Source organism: Carex rostrata, chromosome 6 (genome assembly GCF_964058835.1).
Source record: "Carex rostrata chromosome 6, lpCarRost1.2, whole genome shotgun sequence".
Classification (NCBI taxonomy): Eukaryota; Viridiplantae; Streptophyta; class Magnoliopsida; order Poales; family Cyperaceae; genus Carex; species Carex rostrata.
The window spans coordinates 6,361,937-6,376,341 of NC_135923.1; the positions used below are offsets into that span (position 1 = coordinate 6,361,937).

The following is a 14,405-nucleotide window of genomic DNA, read 5'->3' on the forward strand; positions in this document are numbered from 1 at the left end:
TTAATAATATTGATACACTAGTAATGATCAAAAAGATATTTTGATCGAAGTTATCTCAACTAGAGTTGTTTTTCAAATTTTGTCTCCGAAAAAGTATCTATTACAAAGCTAAAATTTTAAACTGAAGTATTTTATAATAAATTTGAATATAATTTTTTTTTCAAACTACCAATTATGATAACAATACAATTAGTTGTACGGCATTTATACAGAAAAATATAAAAGAGGTGAATTCATTTAGAGTCTAATAAAGTGATAGAAAATGAGAGAAAAAGCGAAAGGTGAGTGCAATTTAATTGCGTACTCCTTGAATCTAATTTAGGAAAAAAAATCACAACAAGAAGGAAAACAAAAAGAGAAATTTCAACTCTTCATCTCAATTTGGAGGATAAGAAGACCCCTGCTCGCCTCTTCACTTCCTCTCTTTTCTTCACCATCAATTCTAATATGTATATCATATTTATTTTTAAATCAATTATACTATAAATTTATTGAATACATATATTTTTTTAATAAAAAAATATGCAAAATAGATAACAGAAATCGTCCAATCTATAATCTTAATAAATAAAATGCTCATTCCTCACAATAGACAATAAACTATAATAATCATTTCATTTGGATGTTGTAGAGACAAAGACTGAAGTTCATAATTTGTTAAAAAAGGATCGAAACCCGAATGGCGTTTGGAATGATGGAAGGATAACTTCCAATTCAAGCGGTACCACTACCACCAGTCAGAGATCCAATAGAACGATAACCTCCGATTGGGGTAATGATTTTAACAGAGTAGTTTTCTCTTCATGCAGCGCACAAACTATATGAAATTCTGTTTTGATTATATAGTCCTTGCGCTGTATGAAGAAGAATCTACTCTGTTAAAATCTTTACCCGGAATAAAATGTAAGGGTGTTTTCGGAATTATAAATTTAAAACGGAAACGGCCGGAAAAAAAGAAGAATATCGAGCGATTCACCGTATAAAGCGGCAAAGAGTATTCTATTACTAAATAAAATCGTGCCTCGTTGTCTCTGCCCTCCAACCCAATCAGATCTTTATTAATCTTTCTCGCTCTCTTCCTCTCTTGTTTTTTCTCGAGGTGTTTGATTGGATTTTGAGACTGAGAAATGGCGGATCAGCTCACAGACGACCAGATCGCCGAGTTCAAGGAGGCGTTTAGCTTATTCGACAAGGATGGAGACGGTATGATCCCTTTTGAAATCTTTTTCGTTTTCGGGATAGGTGTTTTCTCTTGGTTTAGAGGATTCCTTATTAGATCTGGCTCGATCTGTGCAATAGTTGTTATAAAATTTAGCGTAAACCGAGAGATTCGTTGCGTAGTTGATAAACACGAAATATCCCGTTTCTTTTTTTTTTTTTTCTTTTCGTGTAATATTCTTTCCTTGTTTGGATGTAGCAATAGATGCGCGTATTCTACTTATGTCCGTGTTCCCAATTTTGATTAAAAAAATATACAAATACGGAGAATTTTGCTCCGTCGATTCAAACATGTTGGAGTTATAAAAGTAAAAATAATAGGAATATGGGGTTTTTTTTTATTTTACACAGATGATTCATGCATTTTCTCACTCTAGTTTAGTTGTGGATTTAGATCCGGTGGTTTGAGTTTAGAATTAAAAATTGTGATAGGCATATGAACAATATAGACAAACAAGATAAGAACAATCTTGATAAGAATTACTTGTCAAACTCTTGAAAGTGATTTCTGGTCTAAATAGATACATGGATCTGGCGTAAGAGTAGTAAATGTTTGACTTGCCTAGCATATCACAGATGGCCATCTGATCTTATCTCACCCACACTTATCTTAAATGGATGTGCAAAAACTTTGAACGCCTTTCTCTACCTCTTATTGCTACTACAAAGTTATCTTATGTCATCCATACTCTAACAGTACATAACATTTGATTTTGTCTCAAAGCTAGACATTGTGCAACAACTTGCATATATAGTGTTTGACTATTTAATGATATTATGTATGTGTTAATTAAGAAACCTTACAAGGAAAAGGAGAACACACTTGCATTATTAGTTTATTACAACTTTTCTATCTAATTAAAATTTTTTATTTGATTTAGAAACTTGGATAGAAATAGTAGTTACTCGGACAGACAAATCATTTGGTTTCGCAATCAGATTCTGTGAATTGATATTTAAGTTGGAGAAATATTTACATACTATTCCTGTAAAATATGAATATTACATGCGTATTAACCACGCAAAAATGTGATAAAAGATCTTGTTTTAATGCTAGTCTGGTTATTGTTAACAGATCATTCCTCTCTTTGCCAAGAGTTGATTATAATCTGAAATTTCAGATTCCTAAGTTGTAGTGATCATATGCAGGTTGCATCACAACCAAGGAGCTCGGGACAGTGATGAGGTCATTGGGCCAGAACCCGACCGAGGCTGAGCTCCAGGACATGATCAACGAGGTCGATGCTGATGGCAATGGCACCATCGACTTCCCTGAGTTCCTGAACCTGATGGCACGCAAAATGAAGGACACCGACTCTGAGGAGGAGCTGAAGGAGGCCTTCCGTGTCTTTGACAAGGACCAAAACGGTTTCATCTCTGCAGCTGAGCTGCGCCATGTCATGACCAACCTTGGTGAGAAGCTCACTGACGAGGAGGTCGATGAGATGATCCGTGAGGCTGATGTTGACGGTGACGGGCAGATCAACTATGAGGAGTTTGTCAAGGTCATGATGGCCAAGTAATAAACCCCTCTCGGGTTTGTCTATTACAATAATATACATATTATTGTCTGTTGGTACCCAGTAGTAGTTGTTTTGAATTTTAGGGGTGGGTGAGAGAGCGAAGGGGAAAGAGGCGAAGTTGAAGTCAAGAAACTGATTGTGTTTGTTTGGTCTGAATTTGTATGTGCGTGGATCTTGATCTGCTGTTTTTGCCTGGATCGCTGTTTTAGACTTTTGTGGAGCTTGTTTTGATCTTATGTAATGTAGTCTGTCTTAATCTGGGATTTGATGTAACTTTTAGCTCTCTCTTTTGCTTGAAATGCCCTTGATTGACAAGCTTTTTACCTCTTATATAAATTTTTGTGCTATATTGGTGAAGATTTGTGCTGATTCTTTCCTTCTGACACCACCTGGATTTAGACTTGAAGTGTTGTCACTGACCACTATTTGAATTTTGAAGCGATGATGCTTCCTTTGACTACTCTTTGAAGCACCAAGCTAAGGCCCCACCGATTTCTATTGAAATCAGAATATAAAAGACCTGATTGTTTTTTTTGAGGAGAAAAAGACCTGATTGTTCGTTACTCACAAACACCATAATCAACAGCAGCAGAAGTTCCTCAAAACAATTAAAACTATATACTACAAACCTGCCGAGTCTTCAGTCTCAATATCTGGTCCACATCCAATTGTATGATCCATACTGCTGCTGTTATCGCTATTGTTGTTAACTTGTTATGGCTTGCTTTTAGCTTTCAGCGTGGAAAGCGAGTCCGTGTCCCCCCCGGTAACCTGAGTTACAATCTAACAAAACAGACGGTCCAGATTAATCTCAGCTGATTCAAATTAAATCCGGTGCCTATTAAAGCAATAGGGGGTCTGCTTTGAGATTCGTACCAGGTAAAAAGAACGGTCCAGATTTGACACTTGCACCTCAGGTGCCTGGGGTGATACGGATTCGTGGAAAGCAGCATAGCAAATTTCAATCTGTAGCTTATTGAACTATAGTAAAAAACGGTGTGACAAAAAGGTTCTAACCAGTGTGTCAAATTATTCCGAATTTTCTATTGATAGGAAATTATAAAAAGTAATAATTAAAAATAAGATTACTAGAAATATTTTTTTTTAATATAAGAAAACTGCCGTAGACTGTGGAGTCCCTTAGGGACGCCATAACAACGTCTAAACGTCTATAGTAAAAAAAAAAAAAAAATCTGAAATAAAAATAAAGAAGGATGCCATACAAATATCTGTCTATGGTGTGAAGGAAAAGATAAATTAGTTCCTTATTAGCAATTTTTTTAGTAATGAAATTTTTATTAATAATATGCTGATTTTTAACAAATGAATATTAAGTTTTTAGTTAAATTAAATTTGTAATAATTCTAGTTTCAATTGCTTGTTAATCTTGCATGGCAAATTGAAGCATGGCTTACTAAATCATATCGTATTGTTAAACGTGTTGTGTTTATCTCTAGTATGTACTATGCGGTATGGCACATCTAGAAATTTTAACGTGTTGGTACGACATGGTACAGTATGTGTTCCGGATAGGTTTAAACACAACACACGTACTACACGGTATGTCTGCCGTGTTTCGGATGTGTCGTGTTCTGGTCACATGTTTAAGCGTGTACATAATGCATGACGCGCTATGTCAACACGTTAAAGTTTATAAACGTGTGGTGTTGTGCTTCAGACGTATGTCATGTTTAGGCGTGTTGGGAACACATGCAGTGTTTCGACGTGCTATGTCGTGCTTTGGATGTGTATCATGGAAGTGTTTAAGCATGTCCATAATACGTGACGTGTCGTGTCAACACGTTAATGTTTCTAACCTGTCTTGATGTGATTTGAACGTGTGTCGTGTTTCAACGTGTTCGGAACACGACACGTTACCTGTGTAGTGTTTAGACGTTTCAGGAACACGTGTCATGTTTCCACGTATCTAGAACATGACATGATATGTTCGAAACACATACCGTGCCGTATCGTACCAATACGTTAATATTTCTAAACATGTCGTACCGCATAATACCATAGATAAACACAACACGTTTAACGAGATGACATGATTTAATAAATTAGATTACAACGTGCTGTGCAAGATTAACAAGCAATTAAAAGTATATATTATTATTAATTTAATTTGACCAACTATTCATTTGCTAAAAATTATCATATCATTACTAAAAACATTCATTACTAAATTTACCAAGTTTTCAATCGATATATCATTACTACACAATTTGCTAATATGCAATTAATTTATCTTCTCCTTCTCTCCTTGAAAGGTTATTTGTCTGGCGTCCTTTTCCAATTTTTTATTTTAGACTTTTTCTTTTTTAAGTATAGACGTTGTTATCAGCCACAGCCTAGTAGCCTACATCATTTTTCTTATTTTTAAAAAAGTATTCCAAGTAATCTTACTTTTAATTATTAGTTTTTACCATTTCCTCTCAATAAAAAATTCGGCAAATTATTTGTCAACGTATTGGGGTTAGTTGGATATAATCTTGGGAACACTAACTAATACGAGTCCGCAAAGAGCATTTTTGAGTTAATGTATTTTGGTTGTCTGATTTTAAATATAATTATTCCAGCCACAATTTATAATTCAGAGACTCTTTAATATTAACGTAGATTTAGTCTGTACGGATCTTAAAACAGATCGGACGATCTAGATACATTAACTCAAAATAAAATAAAAAAATTTGAGTTAATGCAGAGGATACGAAGTCAACTAATAGTCCGGTTCAGCTTCTTCAGTGGTAGGTGGCAACTACCAAGTTCAATTTTTTTTTTTGATGTTGCCAAGTTTGAAAGAAGCATGTAGCAGAACTATGCACCTACTACCTCTTTTAAATACCATTTTCTCCCTGCTCTTCTTAATCCAACACACCCGTGCAACAAAAAAAACTTGGGAGCCTTGCCTCTTAGACTAGAGAAGAAAAGAAACAATGGAAGGACCAAAGGAGAAGAAGCTGAAGATACTCTGCCTCCATGGATTTCGTACAAGTGGGGCGTTTTTGAAGAAACAGATCAGCAAGTGGGACCCATCTATCTTTGAAGAGTTTGATACGGTTCTCTTTTTACTCTTGCATGCTTAGTTTTTTCACTTGTATGTTTTAATTAAAATCAGCCAGTGTTAATCTTGGCTTCTTCTTTTCTTTATTGTTTAGGTGTTTCCAGATGGTTTATTTCCAGCTGGGGGAAAGTCTGATATCGAGGGCATATTCCCCGCTCCATTCTTCGAGTGGTTTCAATTTGACAAGGTTTTTTTTTTACTAACAATACTAAATTAGTTTATGCTGATTTTAAAATCTAAATTTGAAGCCTTTTGCCCATAAAGAAACAATTTGACAAAGCATTACTATTTGATTATTACTAATGCTGTTGCCACATAAGTGTCATGAACCTGACCAGTACAGTAAATATATTATGATGAATGAGAAATTATACTCGACTGAAGGCAAAAGAGAAGGGGTAAGAAAAATTGTCTAAGTCTCGCTTGGTTCCAGATCAGGCCTGACTTAACAAATTTCTCTGCTTCTGGTACAGGGGTACAACAAAAAGTTCATTACTTCTGAAACTTAATGGGGCAACTAGAATACTTTGCATTTGTTGAGTTCTAAGTTCTTAAAATTCAATTTCTGTAACAGGACTTTACTGAATACACAAATTTGGATGAATGTATTTCTCACTTGTGCAATTACATGAAGATTAATGGTCCCTTTGATGGGCTGCTAGGTTTCTCCCAGGTACTATCTTTTCTTTTTCCTCTCAGTGGTTCTAGCTTCAGGCAATTTCTACTTCAGTAAATATTTATTCACACATTGTTGTTGTTTTCAGGGTGCTACATTGTCTGCATTGCTAATCGGCTACCAAGCTCAGGTTAATGTCGTTAGGAAATTAGCATCGATTTTATTCTTTCCTGATACCTACTTTACACAGTTGCTATTATTGAAAGCCGATATTTATATTCATGTTTGAACTCTTGCTTCTTAATCAATTCATCAGGGAAAGGTACTGAAAGACCATCCACCAATCAAGTTCTTGATTTCTATCTCAGGAAGCAAATTCAGGGACCCCAAAATCTGTGACGTCGCATACAAAGATCCGATCAAGGCTAAATCGGTACATTTCATTGGAGAAAAGGACTGGTTGAAAATTCCCTCAGAGGAATTAGCAGCTGCCTTTGATTCACCCCTCATACTAAGGCACCCACAAGGCCACACCGTCCCCAGACTCGGTAAAATATCTTGTAACTTTTCATTTTGATTGTTCAATCTACACTAATGTAAAATATCCTGTAACTTAGAGTGGCATCACATATGTTGTTCACACCTTCAGGTTTACTTTGGCTAATTTATTGTATTGGTAGAAACCAAAAATTAACAAACCTTGCAAATTACCATGTGATACTGATGCATGGTTCTCTCTTTTACTTTTGTTATTTAACCTGAATTATGAGGCATGAGCAAGCTCAGTAATGTAATTAAGCCCCAAAGCAGGAGAGAAGGCCAAAGATAACAAAATGATGTTATTTTATTTAATTTTTACGATATATATTACAGATGAAAATGCGGTGAAGCTACTTGCTGAATGGACTAAAAGCATAGTGCAAGATACAATTACCAATCCAACTTGTGATGCTGAGAAATCAGAAACCGAACAAACCTCTACTGGTAAAGGTTCAGCAGATACAAAAGAAATGGCAACAGACGCCACTGACAGACCTTATGCGGTGACTGTCACAGCCTAAAGCCCAAAGTTTTATCTGCAGCTAAATGCTCAAAATTAATGTATCTATTGTTCCTGAAAAGATGGTGTATTTGAGATTATCCCTGGTATCTTATTAGAAATTAAAAAAAAAAGTCTGTTTTTTCCCTCTGAATTGTTCGTTTTGGTTCAATTGGACTGCTTGATTTTTTTTTTCCAATCAGCCCCATTAACTATTGAGTTTGGTTCAATCAGCCCCTTCTGTCACCGAAATGTTATTTTTTCATAGATCTGCTGACATATCATCTAATAGTGATTTAATTGTATAAGCTGTCACCACTCACCAGAAATATGTAAAACAATAAAATGAGTAGATAATAGAAGATCAATTAGAGATCAATCAGTATTAATGAAAAGATATAGGAAATTAATAAGAAAATATTTTAATGGTATTTTAAATGAGGAGGGTTCAAATGCACCCAAATTTTTGTGCACCGAAATGCACCTTATCTTTCAAATCTTTTTTCTCCATTTTCAAAGTCCGAATAGTCAATCCGAACCGTTAGATGCGATCTATATATTAAGATGTGCTTGAAGACCAAATTTTACATTTTTTGGAATTTTTTTACTATTTATTAAGCCACTTTGAAAATCGCTGATTTTACATTTTCTGGACCATTAGATCAGCGATTTTCAAAGTGGTTTAATAAATAGTAAAAAAATTCCAAAAGATGTAAAATTTGGTCTCCAAGCACATCTTAATATATAGATCGCATCTAACGGTTCGGATTGACTATTCGGACTTTGAAAACGGAGAAAAAAGATTTGAAAGATAAGGTGCATTTGAACCCTCCTCATTTTAAATTGTTATAGCCTATAAATAGACACCGTATAAATTCTGTAGTCTATTTTAATAGTTCAACTGAACCAAATCGAATAGTCCGTCCACATTGTTTCCCTTCATTTCTTTTTTATTTTTCCTTTCAAAAATAAGATCGAGTAGGCGTTCATTGTTGATGCGCAACCCGTAATTCTGTGTCAAGACGCGAGGGAGAGAGAACAGATGCTATCAAATTTCAAAACAACAAACATCAGCATTGATTTTCTTTGGTTAGTTGGGCTCATATTATGGCCCAATTGTAGCCCATGTCGCATTCAAAATCAAATGCTTTTCAATCTGGATATTAGATAAAGAACAAAAAAAATTGAAGTACACAAAATTCTAACCCCTGACCCTGACTCATATACAAATACCATTAACCCCCAAATAAACACAGATCCACATATAAACAGAATTTACAGGGTACTCTGTGTTTACCTCCCAATAATGCAACTACAGATTTAAAAGTGAACTTCCAACGCATAAGCAATGATTTCTACACTGAAACTGAACTTAAAAAGGCATGGAACTCAACATGTCGTCCAAAGTGCAATTTGACCGCATTTACAACATTGACACAGTCTCGATCCTCTATGCAGATGATCTCCAAAATAGGAGATTTAGTCTAATTAAATAATTAAGAAACCAACGAACCAACTTTTCTTTTGGCAACACATATATACATGATCTGCACAGTTCTAGCAAAATCCTAAATGAAGGCAGCATTTGGCTTAGGTGAAGCAGCTCTTGACTCCCTAAAAAAGAAGAGAGATTATAGCTCTTGTTTCTTTAATTTAGTCTGACTTCTCGTCAGCCGGCACCTGTTGCATGTCATCTTCAGTCTTCCACACTACATCCTTCAGTGAGAGAGAGAGATTCTTGTAGAACTGTGTACAAAGAAAAGCACAAATAATGTAAATTACAATATATATATCTTCTCCATACTGAAAGTCATACGCTTTTAAATGTTCTGAGTGCCTATGGAAGGACTACATTTATTTTGCCAGATTAGAAAAATGTACAAGATACTGTAGTTTTTGTAGCCAAACAAATACATACCTTTTGAAACTCGAGAGTATCTCCTGTAGCTTTTTTCAGTTCCACCATATGCAGAGTTGGTGCCACTTGAAATATCTAAATAAATATGTATAATTTAGTGAAACTACATATAGGAACTTTTGTCACATGATTAATTGTGGTGTTAAAGAAATGCTTTAACTAACCTCAGTGGCAACATTGAGATTTCCTTTTCTTCCTGCTTTCAAGTTCTCCAGCATCATCTGTAAGGATCAAAGTTGGTTGTTAGATATTACAGAGAAAGTAGTTTAGAAAATGTTTGAAATTTCAGAAGGGCAAATGTAAAACCTTGAAGTTTTTCTTTTGAATGTCAAAACCAAGAGGCTTTGCTGCTTCTTCAATCTTTTTTACTATTTCCTTCGCGGGACACTTTGAAGTAAACCTTGTTTCTTTCTTGTATTTCTGAAGGAACAAAAATTAAAGAAATGGGTAATGAGCCCTTTATAATTACAAATTAAATATTCATAATTAGAAAAAGGAAAGGACTTGAAAATTGTATCATACCTTCTCTATGTCGAACAGATTTTCAAGATTGAGTCCCTTTGAAAGAGCAATCAATTCAAAAGCATTCAAAGCTGCAGGTTGCTCGTCTTTTTTCTCTTTCACATAACAATCCTGACAAACATATGGAGTAAATTTGAGTTCATTATGTCTAAAAAGGTTGCATAAGAGAATTATTAGTACCACTTTGAATTTAGGATGTAATTTTTCTTTTGAACTTACATCAGATTCAGCAAATGCAGCATTAATGTCATCCAAGCTTCCTTCAAACTTCTCGAAAGCCGGTGGTTTATATCCCTTTTTAAACCATTTATCCTCCAGAATTTCAGAAATGCTGATGCGCTGCAAAGATTAATTTATACCGAATTAGCTAAAATGTACAAGCAAATAATTAATTAATTAACAAATGTTGGGGTTCAAATGTTCAATGCACAATTACTTACTTTTTCAGGGTCCGGATTTAGAATTCTTGTTATCAGGCTCATGGCACCAATGGAAAACCATGAAGGACAAGTAAATTCAGCTGCTGAGATCTGCATAGAAGAATATATATTTTTTTCAGTAACAAGAAAAGATAGGAAAAACAAATTAGATGAAATCCTCAAATATAAAAGTTGACCATTACCTTCTTATATAAGCTCATTATATTGTCATCTTCAAATGGTAAATATCCTGCTAACAGCACGAAAAGGATAACACCACATGACCACACATCAGCCTTTGCACCGTCATAGCCTCTATCCTCTAGAACCTGCAATAATAACAAAAAAAACAATTATATATTTTTACCCATGAAAAGTTCGCACCAACCCACAAAACCTCAAAAGGTCATGTGGAAGATTCCCTCTCTCCAAGTTTGGTAATTTTTTGTTTGCACAATAACTAAGAACCGGAATGCTCTGAGAAAGGAGTTCATTACCTCAGGAGCAACGTAATTAGGAGTCCCGCAACTGGTATGTAGCAACCCATCACCCTGCCAAGAAAATAATAATTAACTTCACTTGTCATATTTTAGATTAAGATATGAAGTTGAGATGTATATGTAAACGAACTAGAAGTAGTTTTTATTGGGAGTTTGCATCATATCAAGTCATGTACGGCCAAAGCAATCTAGTAATTGCAATTGTGCACTTGTACCCAGTTTTACTCCTAAATGCAATTAATTGTTGTTTTTATCATGTTGTGTTGTGGTTCATTTCAGGTACTTTTTAACAGTCTTGAGCTTGAAAATTCAGTACAGTTTAGAAATATAATTAAAGTTAATACCTTCATTTGTTGTGATAAGGCGCTTAAACCAAAATCAGACACTTTTAGGGTTCCATGAGCATCTAGCAATAGGTTCTCCAACTGGACAAAAAAAAGAAATTAAAGTTATATACACAGTTTGAAAAATGTCCCACTAAAAGAAGCTGAAAAGATACGATTTAGAAGTCATACCTTTAAATCTCTATGATACACCCCTCTACTATGACAATAATCAACAGCATTGATTAATTGCTGGAAGTATCTGCGTGCCTCGTCTTCTCTCATCCTTCCATGATTGGCCTTAATCCAAATTAAATGATATATGCTTAGTCCATTATCTTTTATCTTATTCCAAAATTTTTTTTTTTTTTTTTGGCAGGGGGGGGGGGGGTAAAAAGGAAAAGATATAGGTTTTGGATAACTTACAACAATGTCAAAGAGCTCTCCTCCTGTGACATACTCTAAAACAATGTAGATCTTTGATTTGCTACCCATAACCTAATTAGGAAAAAAAAAAGTTGATTTTTTGAGTAACTTCTCTAAGAAGTTCAAACTATAATATGATTCCGATTTCATATATACTTGTTAGAGAACAAGAAAACCTACCTCTAGTAAACAAACAACATTAGGATGCTTCACTAACTTCATAATAGATATTTCCCGCTTGATCTGCATTACATGTATACAAGAAATTAGTAAGAACTATGTATATTAACGCGTACCAGTCGGTACTACACCCATGCCAGTATTGAACTGATAGTAATAAAAGTTCACTAAAACATCAGCACATACCTGTTCAACCATCTTGTGCTTCATGATTTTCTCCTTTTCCAATATTTTGATTGCCACATGCTCACCAGTTTCGACATTTCTTGCAAAACGTACCTTAGCAAATGTACCCTCGCCAAGTGTACGGCCGAGTTCATACTTGCCAACTTGACGTTTCACCTTCTTTGGCGATGCCACTAGTTTTGCACGATACATCTCTGTTACTACCTGATAATTTATTTATTAACTTTCAAATTGTATACATTTGTATTCCCTAAAAATATATGGGGTAATGATTGAATTTGTTTTATGGGGAAGATTTGGTATGTTTTGGATCTAAACTCACTATAAAAATATAAATTGTACAGAGAAATAATTTATAGTGAGGACTCACCTTCTCTTATTTTTTTAATTTCCCACTTCTTTTATCTATTTGTTTGTTTATTTGTACAATTGTTCATTATATTTTGGAAATAGAAGTACATTAATTTGTATATCTTTGATGTGACCCTAAACCAAAATTCAACTACTAATATATATTTATTGAGTGATGCACACAAGGAGAAAAATCTAGAAAGCCTTTATTTTTTTTTTCTTTTGTGCTACAATTAAATCCACATGATGCATGTAATTATTTTTTAACATGGAATTTTAAGACCCAGTAGTGCAAATATAGAGGAAAAAGACATCTCTCAGGAAAAACAAATTTATAGTCAAAATCTTTGGAGTCAGATCTACAAGTAGACCAGGTGTTAAAAAAAAATGAAATATAAAATATCTGCTACCAAAAAGAAGGCGCGCGCAGCATCTAGAATATTCCATTTGATAAGAACTTTGCTACGCTTTCTAATACAAATTGGTTTACAAACTCGTGTGCTTCGTACAATTATAACAACGCACTGGATTTTGTAACTTAAAACAAGCAATTATGTATAAAATACAGAATAGAACCTCATCAGAGCATCAGTTTTCGAAAGAAAAAAGTTTGAAAATGGTAAAGTACGATTGGAACAAGCAAATACATAAAACTTAGCAATTAGACATCCACCAAAGCATTCATTTTGGACCAAAATTAAGAAATAATTTTCAAAATTCTGTTAGATGAACATGCATTTAGACCGTGATAACCGCTACAAACAGGAAAAAAAAACTCTGAAAAAATTGAGTCAATCCTTCTTGTTCTTTTATTCTGTCGTGTTTTTAGCTTTAAAACCAGTGAAGAAAATTAAAACCCATAAAAAAAAGTTCTGCTCTTGAGAAAAAAAAAACAACTGCTAGAACAATACATGATCCTAGTACTAATTATCAGGAATTAATGCTTGTTTCAAACGAACCAAGTGAAAATCCAGCTAAATATCAGCAATACATTCAATAGATAGAAATCTCTGACAGCTATGAGAAGAAAAAAGGGGCAAAAATTGTAACTTTTTTCTCACCTCAGATGATCTTGAGCTATGCCTTTTGGAAACCTCAAAGGCCAGTAGAGAAACAGAGAAAGTCCTGAGTGGGATCAGAAAAGCACGTTGGTACAGTGAAAGGTAATCGAACTATTGAAGTGCCAGAGCGAGAGCGAACACAGAGACGAATAGAGATAAAGAGGGAGATGGTGGTAAATATAAAGAGCAAGGAGGCATAGAGATTATGACCCCACATAGACAGAGACAAAAGGTCCCAACTGTATTGCACTTAAAATTTATTTTCTCTTTCCTCTGGTTTCTGTTCGTTTCTCGCCCGTCTCTATTTCATCTCCTGTTTGCCCGTTAGTTCACAATCTTCTCCGGTTTAACTAACTGGGGGTATCCATTTTAAACTCTGTAATACTAGTTACTGTTTATAAATTTTAACTGGTTGTAATTCACTGGAGTAGATTGAACCGTAGAAAAAGTTATTTGTATACAACGTGGTTGCTGTCGTGAAAAATGTGGAGGTGGAATTTTCTTGGAACTTTCTTAAAAGATTTACCGGTGAGTGAAAATTACTAAATATGTACTAGATATAATGTGTATGTGAACACGAGTGCGTATATATGTTGCATAGATACGGATACGATACGGATACGGCGATTCGATAATTTTTAAAAATGAAGGATACGATACGGCTATTATATATAATATTTTTAACTATATTATTAATTCAAATACTTGTATTATAAAAATTAAATATAAAAATATAACGCTATAGCGAATATACATTAAATATAATAAAAATTCTATTATAACAACAAGTTTGAAATGGTGTAATGGTAAAAGATTATGGGTGATATGGCATAGGACCCCTCTTCAAATCCCTTTGGCAGTAAAAAAAAAAATTAATTTTGGCGCGGTGCACGGTAGACCACGCGGTGTGGTGCACGGTCCACGGTGGTCCAAACGTATATATCCAGGCGTATCCCAGACGTATCTAGACGAGTTAACCCGTATCGGAGATTGTATCAAGAGAGGAAGGATACGCCACGTTACGCCAGCTGGCGTATCGGGGGCGTATTCGTATCC

The 14,405-nt window shown here is 34.6% G+C and overlaps 3 protein-coding genes across 3 annotated transcripts; 2 read left to right on the plus strand and 1 right to left on the minus strand.

The window, feature by feature from the left end:
* Positions 1–833: 833 nt before the first annotated feature.
* Positions 834–2,978, plus strand: LOC144555058 (calmodulin-1). Its single transcript, XM_078303258.1, has 2 exons — positions 834–1,203; positions 2,368–2,978. Exons 1-2 carry the CDS (start codon positions 1,128–1,130, stop codon positions 2,739–2,741), a joined length of 450 nt encoding a protein of 149 aa, XP_078159384.1. The 5' UTR covers positions 834–1,127; the 3' UTR covers positions 2,742–2,978.
* Positions 2,979–5,559: 2,581 nt separating this feature from the next.
* On the plus strand, positions 5,560–7,642 carry LOC144555055 (dihydrofolate reductase-like). The gene is made up of 6 exons (XM_078303256.1): positions 5,560–5,803; positions 5,903–5,995; positions 6,383–6,481; positions 6,573–6,614; positions 6,741–6,972; positions 7,298–7,642. The coding sequence occupies exons 1-6, from the start codon at positions 5,681–5,683 to the stop codon at positions 7,483–7,485; spliced, it is 777 nt and encodes a 258-aa protein (XP_078159382.1). The 5' UTR covers positions 5,560–5,680; the 3' UTR covers positions 7,486–7,642.
* A 1,137-nt stretch (positions 7,643–8,779) lies between these two features.
* Positions 8,780–13,752, minus strand: LOC144555052 (CBL-interacting protein kinase 31-like). Its single transcript, XM_078303252.1, has 15 exons — positions 13,350–13,752; positions 11,938–12,141; positions 11,752–11,814; positions 11,572–11,643; positions 11,338–11,445; positions 11,167–11,247; positions 10,820–10,873; positions 10,526–10,651; positions 10,344–10,433; positions 10,123–10,242; positions 9,904–10,014; positions 9,688–9,801; positions 9,546–9,602; positions 9,382–9,456; positions 8,780–9,209 (listed from the first exon to the last, which is right to left on the minus strand). The coding sequence occupies exons 2-15, from the start codon at positions 12,127–12,129 to the stop codon at positions 9,117–9,119; spliced, it is 1,356 nt and encodes a 451-aa protein (XP_078159378.1). The 5' UTR covers positions 12,130–12,141; positions 13,350–13,752; the 3' UTR covers positions 8,780–9,116.
* Positions 13,753–14,405: the final 653 nt, after the last annotated feature.